At 36.3% G+C, this 15,891-nt stretch overlaps 1 protein-coding gene across 2 annotated transcripts; it reads right to left on the reverse strand.

The window, feature by feature from the left end:
- Positions 1–4,495, reverse strand: LOC113760492 (RNA pseudouridine synthase 4, mitochondrial). Of its 2 annotated transcripts, XM_027303094.1 has the most exons (10): positions 4,064–4,495; positions 3,873–3,923; positions 3,574–3,711; positions 3,447–3,494; positions 3,275–3,355; positions 2,545–2,658; positions 2,334–2,435; positions 1,342–1,453; positions 747–793; positions 4–651 (listed from the first exon to the last, which is right to left on the reverse strand). In XM_027303094.1, exons 1-10 carry the CDS (start codon positions 4,442–4,444, stop codon positions 292–294), a joined length of 1,434 nt encoding a protein of 477 aa, XP_027158895.1. In that variant the 5' UTR covers positions 4,445–4,495; the 3' UTR covers positions 4–291. The 2 variants fall into 2 exon arrangements, with proteins under 2 accessions (XP_027158896.1, XP_027158895.1); XM_027303095.1 differs by lacking the exon at positions 2,334–2,435 and having other exon boundaries at positions 1–651.
- Between the last annotated feature and the right edge of the window lie 11,396 nt (positions 4,496–15,891).

Below are 15,891 nucleotides of genomic sequence, written 5' to 3' on the forward strand. Positions count from 1 at the left end.
ACACATTTAGCACTAGTTTTTGTGAAGACGACGCATATTTCACGACCATCAACACCAACACAACAACGTAGTATCGTTCTAAAAGGGTTACGGATGAAAATTTATTCATTGTTTTTAATTAAAAAAAAAAACACCTGACATCTACTGATTTTACATCAAGATGGTCGTATTAGTGGAAAAATTGATAGACCTGTTTATGTTATATCACAAGTTACTCCAGCAAAACCAAAAACTAACACTCCAATTAAACCCCAAAAAAAAAAAGAGAGAGAGAGAGAGAGAGACTACAATCTAGGAACCCAAGGCGTCCCAACTCTTTTGCATGTGTGATGGCAAAGGAGCATCAAACTTGATTGTTTTCACATCCTCAAGATCAAGATCCGTAATTGATTTGGCACGTTGCAGTGCGAGAGAAATATTGGGTAGGACCATCTCTCTGCAGTGCAGATGAAGGCGAGGTTGCTTATCCAAGATGCTTCCATTACCCAGATTAAGGCTGAAAGGATCTAGCCCTTCCTCAGGGAGTCCCTCATTATGGTCCCAAGTGAGAGCAGAGGGACCAGGATTTTTCAAGTTCCTGTGAGCTTGCCAGCCATACTTGTAATCCCCAACTATTGGTGTACCCAATACCTCGGCACAGTGAACACGTAGCTTTGAACGACAGAAGGCCAAAAAAAAAGGGGGCAGGTAAGCTGTAAGCTCGAGTTCACTGTCATATCAGTACAGCATAAAACTATCACCCATACCTGGTGCTTTCTGCCTGTAAGAGGGGATAACTCTAGCCAGCTGTAGCCTGCAATTTTACCCTTGTAAAAATTAAACAGGATACAAAATGAATAAAATGGTGCACTCAAGTAACACTAGCTAATAAACACCCATTTGCTGTAATAGATTACTGAAAAATTCCTTTCCACGTAAAAAAAAAAACATGATTAGCACAGGCTGAAAACGTGCATATTACCCTTCAACATTTCACCTGTCTGCTGCCAGGAACACATGGGAGGAATGAAAAAGTAAACCCAAGACAAGTAAACACATCGATAGTACAAATGCTTTGCTATACCTTCCTTTTTAATAGGAATGCTCAACTTATTGCCACTTAAAAAGCGCACATAAAATTTTGGAAAAACAGTTTGGAAATAAATAAATTGCATCTCAACTGAACACATCAAGGATCAATAGAAACACCATTCTAGAGAGACAGCAATGCAGTTAGTTCATGCAGCAAATACCCATACTACGTACACAGGGTATTTGCCAACTCACAAGTCACAAATCATTCTTCATATTTATTCTATCTCTTTGATGATCATAATACTGCAAAGGGTGTTCAGAGCCAACCGTAGCAAGAAGATCCAATAACTTCATATTCTGTCACAGCATACTGAGCCAGTGATGATTGAACATCATCTACAACTGTTATGCGGTCAGATTTTCCATTGTCCACCACCACCTACAGGAAGAACAAGAATTAGCCGAAGTGCTTGTTGAAGATTGAAAATGACTCAAATAACATTGGAAAGCTATGTAATAAGAAATGAACTAAAGTGTATTCTAAGGGACAAATCCTTTACTTTTCCATGAAGGATCAAGAGTTAGATGTCAAAACCTCTAGGGATCACTTAAAAGAAATTTCAAAGACATGGGCTTCCTATTAAAGCCCCCAGGTTGTGTGCTAAGTAATGAACACGTGTCACCCCTCAACACAATGTAAGTAGTGCTAAACTACAAAAGTTTACCATACATGTCACTTGGGGGCTTTACAATTTCCTACCATAGTATAATGCATATAGAACTAATCAAAATTTAGAAAGTATAAAACAACTATACATACTGATGTTGGGGCTGTTAGTAGAGGAATAAAGACAAACACCAAAAAAAGAGCATATGGCTATTTATTGGTGACCATTAACTGTTCAATTCTGAATTATTCCATGAACGGTGTGCATCCCACTAGGAGCCAAATTACATAGTCCTAACTACTATCAACACAATGATGGTGATGAAAAATATTGTAGAATCTTAACATCATATTATGACCTATGCAATGCCTTTAAGATACCATCCAACTCATTTTGGGAGTAAAAGAAAGCTGATAACAGAACAAATTCTTAAATGAGTCAAAGCAGTTGATAAAATAACATGGCAATTATAGTTTTCATGCATCTGTTTTTTCTCTAAGTACTAAGATTAAACTAGAAAGCTAATTAACTATTTAAGGTTGCAGCAAGCACGAAAATTCAAAATTTCAATTTATGTCTCCATCCCTATACATCCTAGCTTAATAAGAAAAAACATATACACAAGTCAACAGCTGTCAAGAATCCTCCCACCTTTCCCAATGGCTTTGAGATTATTCCTTTTGAACGTCTAGGAGATCCAATGACAAGAGCCCAATATGTCTTTCGGACTATTCGTCTTTTACTGTCAAGATCCTTAAAAAGTGAGAGAATACAACTAAGACCCATGCAATACAAAAGAAGCAAGAATACATGTTAATAAACAAAGCATAAACACAAAAGATAAGTAGGAAAAATTACCCACATATTCAGATGCTTCAAGAGTTTTCTCACGGAAGATAGAATGTAGAGTAGTAGCACTCAACTGTGTTCTCCCCATCACTAATATGCCACTACAATCTCTATCAAGTCTGTGCACCTAAAAGATGACAAGCTTGCCCAAAGCAAGATCACCACAAAAGGCAAATAACTAAGAGAAAAATCTAATCAGAATTTAGAGCTACAAACAGATTTAGTTGCAACTATTTTGCTGACTCCGAAACTCAAAAACTTAGCCCACTCAAGTGCACATCTTCAGTATCAACCCTCATTGCAACTTGATGCAAGAGGCAAGCTAATTTTCACAAATTGCTACAATCATTTGGGTGCCTCATAAAATGATGCTATTCTGATTAATTTCTTAAATTTCAGATATTATATATTAAGCTTTTATGGGTTAATGATAAAGAATTCAAGATTATGTTGGTTGTTGTTCTTTGTAGACATTTCTGATGAAATCTACTGTTTTTGTGTCTCATGAAGGTTCAATTTTCTTGATCTGAAATTGTTGTTGGAATTTCAAATCAACTCAAAAACCTAATTATAGTTACAGTCGAGCCAGAATAAAACTAGCCTGAATCTTGCAATATGCTAGAGGTTGTTTGGCACACTCTACTACAGCAGAATCAACAACATGCTTCTGGGTCTTATCTTTTGGGCTGCATGGGGAGTGGGGAAGTATGTTTGCCGACTAGAAAATGTAACTATAATCTTACCAGGCGCGGAGACTCCGAATCATCAAACCTTAAATACTTAGCCGCCAGTTCATCCAAACTTCTTTTGATGCCTATACCACCCTGTCCAACATTTTAAATATCAATTGAAAAAATCTATACCATCTATTATCTCTAAGAAAAGTTATCTACTCTTTTAATGCACAAAACATACCTGAACAGGCATTCCAGGGGGTTTATTTACGACAATAACAGCTGGATCCTAAAACAAAGTTACATCTAGGTATCAGACGTCAAATCCAAACTGGGGAAAGAAGTAAAATCATCCGTAGAGGCCAGACCTTAAACAGAACCATGCTATGAAGGAATTTCATTTCTTCTTCACTGAAAGTGCTATCAGTTTTTGCTGAGGGAACCTTTTGAATTGATACAGGTAGGACTATTCTGTCTCCGGAATTCATCAAGTCCTTGGCTGCTACCTGCGTAGATGAAACATCAAAGAAAGAGTACAATCACCTGCTCCTTTAGTTGCAGATAAAAGAAGCTCCCTCACTCATAAGCAAATTAAACAAAAATGTACAACCTTGAGAAACTCCAATTGTCGGCACATTCTAATTAACAAAACATGAATTAATCTTACCCTCTTGAGCTGACGTTGTTGAACTTCAACATTGTAAGAATCTCTCCGAACCTACAAAATTGAGTTATTTACAAGCAAATTACTACTCTATTCCTTCTGTCTCACACCGGAGATTACAAGTTACGACAGCGAGGGCATAATTTTACTACTATAAGACCACCAGTGATGACAGGGAGCAAATAATCACGGACCTGTCTTAAGCGGAAGAGTTTCTGTACAAGAGACCGAGGCAGCTCAGGGCAGCATCGCGTAACCCACTTGAGCGCCGTCATGGTCGAGGTGGAGGTGGTGTCGGAGGCTTTATGTTTCTTCTCGGTTTGGCGGTGAGCAATCGTCTTCCCAAGAGCAGCGCCGTCGACGGAGGGAGTAAACGGCGGCAATGCGTACCAATTACCTTTCTTGCTAATAGTAGTTTTCTCATTCTCGGGCTCCAATTTCTTTTCACAACCGGTGCTGCTGTAGAGATGTCGCCCTTCCTCACATGTTAAGACACGTGATTTTCCTAATGCGAAAACAGTGCCCAGCGGTGTGGAACGGAGAATGACTCGGCGGAGTAGAGAGCGATCCGCCATGGCCCTGCGTTCCGGACGGTCTGTATAGTGCGGTTTGGGAAAAATTGGAGCTGGCCGGAGGACCCAGAATCTCAAGTGGATGCCACAAGTGTGGGCTTTAAGCATAAAGCCCATTGAGTTGCAAACGTGGCCCGCTAGTATATATTTCATGACCACAAGTTTCTGTCTTTTTCCTTCCGTACCATCCAATCCATCTTTTATTTAGTTGCTAATAGTTTGCAAGATTTTTTTTAAATTTTTTTGTCAAAACAATAATTTGCGAGAATGGGTAAGTGTTATTTTTTCAATCGTATGAACTTTTTTTGCACGAGCAGGTGCATACATAAATTTCATTTAATTTTTAATTTTTAACTCTTTTTACACATCTGATATGCATTCGCTCATGTAAAATTTTCTTTTTATATTGACGGTATAAAAAAGATCAATCTTATTTAAAACTTTTAAATGTTGAACGATTTAAAATCGGCACATAGTTTCACCAACTCAAAGTAAGAACTTGCAACGTTATTTTAATCTCTTAAATGTAATAAATCAGAAGTTCTATTCATATTGAAGGCAAATACTACAAATTTAAAGTTGTTGGCCAAAGCTATTAGAAAGAATGGCAGAAAATTACTTCAAAATAAAAAACCAAGAGCTAGTAAAAATATTAACAACACATAAAAAAGCAAAGAGGAATGTAGCTAGTAATCAGATTAAACTGCAAACTATTTTACTCTCATTAACTAACTGCAACAGTGCTATGCTGTGCAGACTATATATGGCTCAGTTACTTCTCGGTGAAGAAGAATCCTATACACTCTGGTGTTCATTCTTGTGCGTTGAGCAATACCCAGTAATGTCAGTGAATATTTAACTTTTATCCAGTATGGTCTCCGGAACAATGGCAAATTCTGGTCTTGCTTATCAGTCTTAGTTGTATAATATATTTTCGGGAGGTAAGTAAATCAGATTTAACTTGAGCTTCTTTTTTTTTTTTAATGACAGACATTTGATTGTAAACTTTGAACCACCAAGGAGATGAACTGTGAGTGAAATATACAGTTGATAAGTAGAGCAGGATATAGATTGGTTCTACATCGGAAATTTCTCCTCCCACCTCCCCCGCTACACCCCAAAAAAAAAAACATTAATAGGAGTCTGCGATTATGGACATTATATATTGAAAATTTTGGTAACTTTACAACCATCAGTTCTAACAGCAAAACGATAACAAATAAGTGAAACGCTACTCTTTATTAGTTGTTAATCATGAAATTCATAGGAGTTTGTGAAATTCATTAGCTGATTTTCGTTGACCTTAAACAAACATATGTTGTATAGGTATAATTTAAATTGAAACCCACTTACCAAACACCCTATTTATTTAGCTAAATCTAATCCAGCAACCGTTAACATGGTCAAAGACTCCCCATTGTAGCACTCGTGGCATTAAAATTTCTGAGTGCTAGAATTTAGTTGCCATTGCTTGTAATGCATTCATGTCCAGCACCTGGGCTAGGACCAGAGTTCTTCATCCCTCCTAAGGTTTTATTCCAATCTTTTGCCGCATTACCCTCAGCGGGGATTTGCCCTGAATACTTGGCCGCCTTGGAAGTTGACATTCTCCCAGGAACCCCTCTAGAATTCAACAATATCCGGGCTTGTATGCAATACTGAGGCAGCGCGCCAGAAAAAAGAGAGAGGAGCATAATCAAGACCGCAAATGATTTTAGAGTGCTCATTTCAAAGTTTATTAGATGTGTTGGGATGAACTTGGAATCTGATGATGCCTTCCAATTACGTGAATTTATAGTGTTGAAAAATGGAAACTGGGAGGAATGGCGGAAGGAAAGGCGGGGTGGATTGACGGTGACTTGTGAAATGCACTACTGTTGGATCAAGTGCTAGGTTTTAGGTTGTTGACGTGCCGCCTGCCCTTGGTCTTGCTGGGCCAGAATAGAAAACGTGGTACTTCTCTGGACAAGGAGAAATTTAACCTAGATAAGTAAAAGATTTTAAGTTTGGAAAATGGTTCCATCAATGGAGGAAACTAAACAACTTTAGGTTTCTCCAAGGAATGAAGAGGCAAATTGAACTACAGTTTTCAACTCTATCTCTTGTTAACGTGGCAAAGATGCCTGCTCAACTAGTCGCGACCAAGCACGGACCAGCGTCGTCGTTTTCAGCTACAGTTTTGAGCAAAGGAGCAGCTACAGCCGCGAGATTTTCTTGAAATGATCAAGCCTTCCTACCGTAAGAAATTGAGTACCCAGCGGGAATGTGAAGTTTTCAAACGTCGAAATCGTCTTTGGAAGTGGTTAAAAAGTTTGAGATGCAGAGCTAACTAATAATAATTATTAGGGGCTATGATGTTTGTCTAAAACAATTGCTTTCAGTGATATTTAACGTCCACTCAATAGTCATAGTCATAGGCCCGATATTCGTTAAAACTTCACCTGAATCTGAATGTCACGAGTCACCAGCACCGGATTGGAGAATGAATTCATGCAACGACACTAGACGCGAAGTGCCTTTAGTTCTCAAATTCACACGCAAAAGGGTGATTTTTTCACAGTAGCTTAACGTGGATAGCTCAATGCTTGAAGAAAGTTTCTTCCGCTGTAGCCTAAGTTTGACATCCAGTTGAAAGTTTTTTCAGACAGCAGTAGACTTGAATTTTGTACCAAAGTACAAAATTCTTTGACATGTACTTGTCGACATTCTCAGTGGCTAAGCTAAAAGTTAAGGAGGCGGCATGTGAGAAGTTGGCAGCTACAGCAACAACATTTTGAAGAGTGCAAATTTAGTTTTGATCAAGCAGGGAACTCTTCTCCGATAGATTCCTAACGAGATCAAGAGGGACGGCCCTATTCTGACGTGGCAGGATTAATTTGTCAAAAGTGATGCTATTGCTGCCCTCTCAAGGTTTAGCGTACGTACATTCTCCAATAGGAAGCAGAAGGTCAAGAATTCATTGCACCTGGGTTCATAGCTGTGGCCAAGGGGGATTGACCTGACTCCTGAGAAGAAGAAAACTGAAAATCATCAAGTCAGAGTGGATGGGAGGTAGCCGAACGCACTTTACCAAGTCGAGGCCTTTCGACCTTTTCTTCATGGGGAGTTCACTCTACTCGACCAAACTCGTTTGGCAATTTTATCCTATATTTCCAGCTCCTTTTTGGTGGCTAATCTTGACCTTTTACCATTTGCTTCTCTGGTGGAAGTTCTGGTAAATCTTGACCTTTTTACCACAGTACTTTGAAGTCTAGACTACTACTCAAAAAGATAACGACGCCCCTTTTAATTGTTTGACTGCATCAAAGTTGATATAGTACGATCTTTAACGGCATTCCTCAATTTCCACGAACATTTAAGCTAAATCAACTCACATGCTAGATTAGTATCACAACATATATATTTGCTAGAGAAGTTCTTCAAAAAGAAACTGACATCCTATTTGCTTGTCCTTGGCTCCGCCTACTTTGGTTGTCTAGCAACATAGTTCTTCTGTTTTCAAGGAAATCAATAAGTTAACAATCACAGGAGCGCGTCAAAATGTATAAAGGAAAATAGCAAAGTAAAATTGAAGCATGAGCAGCTTGAATGGAAACACAATTGGAAGATGGCAAGAACATATTTTTCCCTTCCTTGGCACCATGTACAAAACTAGTTACCACAACATGGATCCACTTTGCCCCAAGGCTTTTTGTTGTGGCTATGGGCTGCATAGATTTCTTGATACTGTATCAACTTGGGCTTAGAGACCTTGGACCAGAAGGAAAAAAACTTACAAACAAAAGGAGTTGAGACCAAAAGTTAGATAGCTGAAACCAAAACATTTCGCTTTCGACAGAATCCGTTAGGGATGACAATTGGCAGCGGGGTCGAGCACCGTTACAAATTTTTTTCTTATCAAAATCTAACTCGCACATCTAAATTTTTCAATATCAGATAACCTACAAGTTTTAACTCTCATCATCAAATCCTTTCAATTTGAGTTCAACATACCATGTTGAATTTTAATTTGGAGAGAGCCGTAGAGAAATTCAACATTTTATGAACAGTACAGTAAATTTAACAACCGATCCACATTTTCTAAAAGAAGATTCAAACTACCTTTCCACATTTTCTAACGAGGAATTGCGTATAAAATATGACAAACAACAGTCTACAAAACAAACATGTGTAGAAACTATATGCAAATTAAAGAAAATAAACAAGTTCTACGGAGGTATCAATTTCTCGACACGTATGTGTGTGTGTATTTTTAAGTTACCTTACTAAAGCCCATCTGATAAAAATGTGTTGATTGTTTGTCAAGATAAGAAACGGTCGGGAATTCCTGAAAGACTGACCAAACTTTGTGATTTGGCATACATTTATTATAAGAAAGAAATGAGATCTGGAATTTTTTTTTTCTTCGTTATTAGAAAGCGACACAATTAAAAATTCAAAGGACTAATTATACTTTACACTTTTGAACTCGTATCAATTTCACATTTTGCATCCTGAAACATTTTAATTTTGGACATTTGTTCACTAAACTCTTAGATTGTCTCGCTTAAATCGAATCGCCAGAATTGTAAGAAAAATTAATGGGACAAAGGACTCAATGAAAACATATTGTTTTATTTTAGTTGCGATCCATTTGCTTGTGATCAGTAATTCAATACATTTTCATCGATTTGCACGGTCCTCTATTCTGGTAATTTTGCTAACAATAATGTTATTGATTAGATTTAAATGGGACTACTTTTAAGAATTTAGGATGCAAATTGTCTTAAATTGAAGTTTTAGGTGTAAAATAGGAACGCGATACGAAGTCTAGGTGTAAAGTAGAGTCAGTCCAAATTGAAATCCAAGTGGATGAACTTTTGCGAGGATATAAATAGCTTTTAGAGTTGGTTTAAGGCCATTTTTCTTCTCGAATTATAAGAAGAAGACTACTTGGAAACCCAATTGCTGATTCCATCTCTAAATTAATTAATAGTTTAATTAGATGATAAACCATCCGATGATGTATTTGTCATTTACCCATTCATTTTTTGTGCACTCACTAGCTTGCTTGTTAGATTTTGCTACTATGAAACACGTGCTCGAGGTAACATTTGACGGTGACTCGCGATTTTTATTAGGATAATTTTACTCCTCTAAACGTCATTGCTAACGTTAACTTAACAGTGAGGGACACTTCTTTTTTTGTTTTTTTGTCAAAAAAAAAGATCTGGTCCCACTTCGGGCCCCAACCCTTATTTGAGTTGTTGGATTATTTCCCATTTTTGTTACAAGGATCGAACTCTGGTGAATGCCCTGACTAGAGACTACACCACCAGATCAGCTACCTTGGAGAGACAACAACGGGGATACTAGCTCGTTCATTTTATTCGTAGTTTTTACGCTACTGCCCGTCACTTTGCAGAAAATATATAATTCTGGTGGAGATTTTCATGTTAAATACATACACAGGCAATACATACGTACGCAGGTATCAACTGAAAAAAAAAAGGTAAGCAGATTGAAACAGAATTCATATTTCAATGAAGATAAGAAAAATCAGGTCCTCTTTCTTCTACGTGACACTATATAAGTTTTCTATTTTCCTGTTCCGTGAATATCTACCTTGTATATAAGAAAAGAGCAAGGTTTAGTGTTTTTCTTTCTTCTTGCCACATGACTTCTTAATTATCTGACAAGTGGCAAGGTAAAATGTTTCTTGCAAATTGTCTAAATCTAAAGCTTCTCTTGTCCGAAGCCTTCTATTTCTTTGCCTTCTTTTGCCATTGCACTGTTACTGTAGCATGCTATCTCATTGACACATGGCATCCTTGGTGAATTTTTGAGCTTTCATTCTTTCCTTTTCTTTTTATAAGCAACGGTAAATAGATAGATTGGACTGCATTGCACAATGACCAAATTTGGTCTGGCCTCGGCATTCAAGTATGAGGTCCAATTATTTTTATTGAATTTTTCAATTTGTAAGCTTTTGATAGATGTAATTCAATTACAAATTATTATTATTATTATCATTATTTCAATTTATATTTATTATGATGCCAATTTGAGAGAGTATTTTTCAGATCATCGTATTTTCAAAAACAAAAAGAAATATTTAAAATTGATTTCAAGCTCTAGGTCTTGGACAGATGTAATCCAATTATAATATTATTATCATTATCATTACTTGAATTTATATTTATTATGATTTGAAATATCATTTAAACTTATATTTCACAGATTAACTTGACTTTATTAAAAATCATAGAATTCTATTCGTCTTTTTGAAAGTTTATATATTTTTTATTTGTTTGCTACGTTGTTAATATAACTTTTGCTATTTTAGAAGCCGTCAAAAAATGATAGAAAAATTGTCACATTTTCAAAAATTAAAAGAAATATCCAAATTTGATAGCAAGAATTTTATTATTTTAATCTACATGCTAAAAAAATATTTAAACTTTCTTAATCAAACCTTGGCTATTTTTGAACTCGGAGGAAAAGAAAAGATATCTTCAAAGTGGGAAAATGATAAAAAAAAAAAAGAAGAAAAGAAATTGGTTCCAATTTGTTATAAATGCAAAAATGAAACAGCCAACTAATAGAATACACACTTTCGAATCAATTTTATTTTAATTTATTGATACGTGAACATTTGTCTTTTATTTTGACAAAAAATTTTTGTTGAGCAAATGAATGGAATAATTTCTGAATGACAAAAAATATATGCTTTTGTTTTTTTAAGAATGGCAGGGTAAAATGTTTCTTGCAAATTGTCTGAATCTAAAGCTTCTCTTGTCCGAAGCCTTCTATTTCTCTTCTTTCTTTTGCCATTGCAATGCTTTTTTCTCAAATTGCCGTTGAATCACTTCGTAGCAGCAGAAAAAAGGACGAATTCACTGGTAAATTCAAACCAAGTACAATCCCTAAAAGAAGCTATTCTTTTAGGCAAGTGCAATCACGTGCATGTGGAGGGTTTTTGTGGTTCTAACCGAGAGAAAGTACAATGCTTTGTTCAGAAAATTGGTAGAACAGTAGCATCTTTTGCAGGTTCATATTCGGCTATCTGAGTGGAAGAAACGGAGAAGAGGAGATTTTGCTACCAAACCCAGCAGGTCAACACCCCTCTTCAAGCCTTCTATTTCTTTTCCTTCTTTTGCCATTGCACTGTTTCTTTCCCAAATTGCCGTTGAACCCTTTTCCTCCTTTCTCTCTACCACACGGCTCTTCTGAGCACAAATTCGGCACATTTATCCTCAGCAAGTCCAATTCCAGCCGCCTATGCTACTAAACCCAGCAGGTCAACAACCCTCTTCAAACATGCAAAAAGTTTGGATATGACAACAGATTATAGGGGCCTAGGCTGTGCTTAGCACAGCCAATAACCTCCTAGTATTACATATATATAAAAAGCTAAGACTTCTTCTCCCAGGTTCAGCCACGTGGCAGGATGAGCAGAGGGAGGAAAATTTTCTTCTGTTTATGCCCTGAGAATATTGAGTGGTTCTCCAAACAGTGTATCACTGTTGAGGTCATTTTTGGTCTTTTCCCGTGAAATTACTACCTTGTCCAGATAAAAATAACTAGCCCCAAAACAGTAACTAACTGTTGAGGGCTATTTTTGACTTCTTGCAAACAGCCTTTTGCTTTATTTCTCAGTTGCCATCTTTTCTTAGTCGTAGTTGCCATCACCTCTGTAGTTTTTCACTTCTTTGTCTCATCGGATACATAATTTTCTTCAATAAATCTTGAAGCAAGTGAGAATCACACATTTATGCACCCAAAGTTCACACACAAATGAAGTAAAACTACCAAAAAAAAATTCGAGCTCCAATAATAATAATATGAGCAAAATTCAAAAAAAATCATATTTTTACACTAATATCCAAGAGACAGAGCAGTCAGAGGCCTACCCGTAAACAAGTCCCTAAAAATAACTAAATTAGTAAAAATAACAAGTACGCCGAAGATTCATGGGTGCAAACGCGAATACCGTAAAAGGTGAAAATCAATAAATCACAGGTTCAAATAAAACCTCATTTACAACAAATAATTCGCAATCACACGCTGAGACAATTATATGAGAAACAAAAGTTCTAATTTTCTTTTAAAAGAAAAAAAAATTCTAACATAGAAATTTTAGCTTCGACATTTTCATAAAGGCATCACCAGGAAAAGGAAAATCTAAGATTCAAATTAAGGAAAGGCAGACTGACGATTGAGGGGCACAAACGTGGACATTGTAACAGCCTAGACAAACAAGAGCTTGAACCAAATGGGTAAGGCCAGGGGATTCAATCCGATCACCATTGGTGACCAAAATGACCGGTTTAGAGGTATCTGAATCAGGCTGGTCATCAACCTGGCCGGAATTGGAAGCAGATGACGAAGAAGGTTCCACCGATTCATCGTTGACAGTGGGTGGTTTGGCGGCAGAGGAGGACTGTGATTGTGGGTCCGGGTCATCCGCACCCTTTCTCTTAAGGAGCACCTCCTGCAAATTGGACACCAGCCCAGGTGGCAAAAAGTTGTTGCTGGTGTTCTTCACCGCGAACGGCGTCGTCGTCATTTCTGGAACGAAAAGGGCTATTCGGGGAGGGAATTCTGATGATGATGATTATTATTATTATAAAAAAAAAAGGGATTCACAACCCTAGATAGAGAAATTACGTGAGAAAGCAAGAGCGAGAGAGAGACGGAGGCTGAACGAAACTGAAGCTAAATGCCGAAGCTTAACGTTTATGCCCTGAGAATATTGATTAGGACTCCGAACAGTATACTACTGTTGAGGTCAATGTATGCTTTATATGACTGTAATGGAGCTAACTAATCAATAGATTGCTATGTAATGGAAACAAAAGAAGAAAAATTACTATAGCGATTTGATGTATGTGAGGGAAAAAGGTGATAGAAAAATGTGTTCACGAAAAATAAGACCATTTTTGGGCGGAAAATAGCAATCCAAACAAGGCCGAAGCATTTCTTTCTAGACTCTATTTTTATTACCTTCGTCTAGGGAAACGAGTAAACAGGGACAATTTTTATTTGAAATTTTCCAATTGATGATTAATATTGTTCAATATTTATTGTACAGGAATATTTGCTTTTCGATCTATAATTTTCTTCTGTTTGCATCCTCATATAGCTCACTATACCTGAAGATATTCAGTTTTGGTTCTTTCCTGTTAAAAAAACACTTTTTTTTTGTCAATCGTCAACCCTATTTCTACTCCTACTCTATTTTAACCTAACTAGGGGGAGACCCAACTGGGCCTATAGGGATCGATGGGGACAGAACCACCACGCATCCGTCTGGATTTTTTGTTGAAGAGCCACAATTGTGTGCACACATTTCAATATTTTTGACACAATACCTTGGGCAAGGCACAGCCAGAAATACTCTAGTATATATATATATACATATTTCCACAGCTATAAATGGAATTAGGAGCTAGCTAAAATTTGGATCTCAGTGCGGTCATCTTCCGTCACTAGTGATGTAATACAAATGGTATAGAAATTTCGTAGGACAGAATGGCTGACCGCTTCACTGATTGTTGATTTGTGGGATTGTATTCTTTTGGTGCTCAGGTAAGTTGACGGGGCCGATGACGAATCTTTCCTCACCAGCACCCAAAAACATTTATTACGACACGTCCAACAGCTTGCTTGGATGATGTCAGGAGAAAAGATGGAGTAAACAAAAGGAACACGGCAGAAAAGAATAATAATAATGTAAGAATATTTTAAACCTGCTTCTACTGACAATGAAAAGGATTAATGCTTTTTACATCAACGATATATACTATCGACATTACGTTTGATAAATGATAATTATTTAAAATTTAAATTTAATTTTTTCATATTTATCGACATGTATCAAACGGTGATAATATATACATTGTCAGTATATATAATAAGATTTATTCTAACAAAAATCGTCAAAGTCGATGAATGCAACGAACGAGGAGATGGGAGATGGTTCGAACCCTCTGTCTCCTACATTTTCTTCTTAAACGCCTTTTTGTTAATTAACAAAACAAAGCTTGCTCACAGTCACACACACAGAAAAACCAAGGATAGCGGCTGATTGAACACTTTTAATCCTAAAGTCAGTATCATATTGCCCGACTTTTAAACCTCACACCTCTTGCCCTTCTGACCACGATCTTACCATCAAAATTAGTGAGTGTAGTATAATCACGAAATAAGTGAATAAAAACATGTACGCGGTAATGTAGTAATAGATGGGCTGCAAAAGATGTTTGAACCAGGTGGGGCTGTAAAAAAAAAAAAAAAAAATTCGATCTCGATTTATTAAAGAGTTTGATTCATGTTGGAATTTTGATGAATTTGGTTTGAATTCAATCAAGAATTAGAACTCGACTAAGATATTAAATCGAATTCAAATTTGTACACATCCGATTTGATTTGTCAAGACTTGATAAAACTCAAATAACTTTTTATATTTTATTTAGAATTATATTACTATTTTATATAACATTGTCAACCTATCAAATATCCGATCCAATATTCAATCTTAAATTTTAAACTAGTAGTATAAGATTTGAACTCAAGTCCAAAAGCTCAACTAGTAACAATTTAAAAAGTCCGGCTCAACTCTATTTGTTTATTGTCCGATGACAAGTGTAGCATTCAGCTTTTTGGTATTTTTTCATTGGGTAACAAGTTTTGGATCTTCTTCATTGTGTGGATCATTTCTTGAATGATTAAGACATTATCTGTCGTATACCTTCCAGGACTGACAAAAATCACGAACTCTTGCATTATTGTAAGTTGATAAGATCGTGAGACCTAGGGAAACGGAACGCGATATGTTGTGTATGACTTGAAAAAAAAAATGCTAGGTGAACTTGCGTAAGTAATAGTAGTAATTTATATTTAGTGGGTCATAGTTTGTAGTAATAGTATATCGAATTATAAATTAATACAACAATATAGAAAAATTGTAAAAGTAGACAAGAAAAAAGAAGTATTTTTTTTTATTTTGTCAAAAGGAACCTCAGTTTTATAACACTTTGATACAAGGAAATAACCTCTATTATTATATCACCTCAAAAATCATGAAATATTTGTCATCATAATATATTTCTCCATCCGTCCAGTTGAAAGTGTCGTATTTTCTTTTTATTTTGAGATATTTCAAAATATTTGTCATGTTAAAAAAATCAAAACATCTTTTAGTTTCTCTCTTCAATATAACTATTTTTTTTAATCATATACATGATACCATTCAAATTTAAATTTTGATATTATGAGGATAAAATTGAAAAGCAAAAAAAAATTGAAATTAAAAATTTTTCCCCAAGAAAAAAAAAATGGCCATTGGATTTGTCGTCCAGACGTTGACAGTTTACATCGTAGTCCTGATCCTTTTGTCCTCACGGCAATCAATAAAGGAGGCCATACATAAATCGTCATTTTCCCCTCCATTATCATAATCATAGAAA

Source organism: Coffea eugenioides, chromosome 2 (genome assembly GCF_003713205.1).
Source record: "Coffea eugenioides isolate CCC68of chromosome 2, Ceug_1.0, whole genome shotgun sequence".
Taxonomy (NCBI): domain Eukaryota; kingdom Viridiplantae; phylum Streptophyta; class Magnoliopsida; order Gentianales; family Rubiaceae; genus Coffea; species Coffea eugenioides.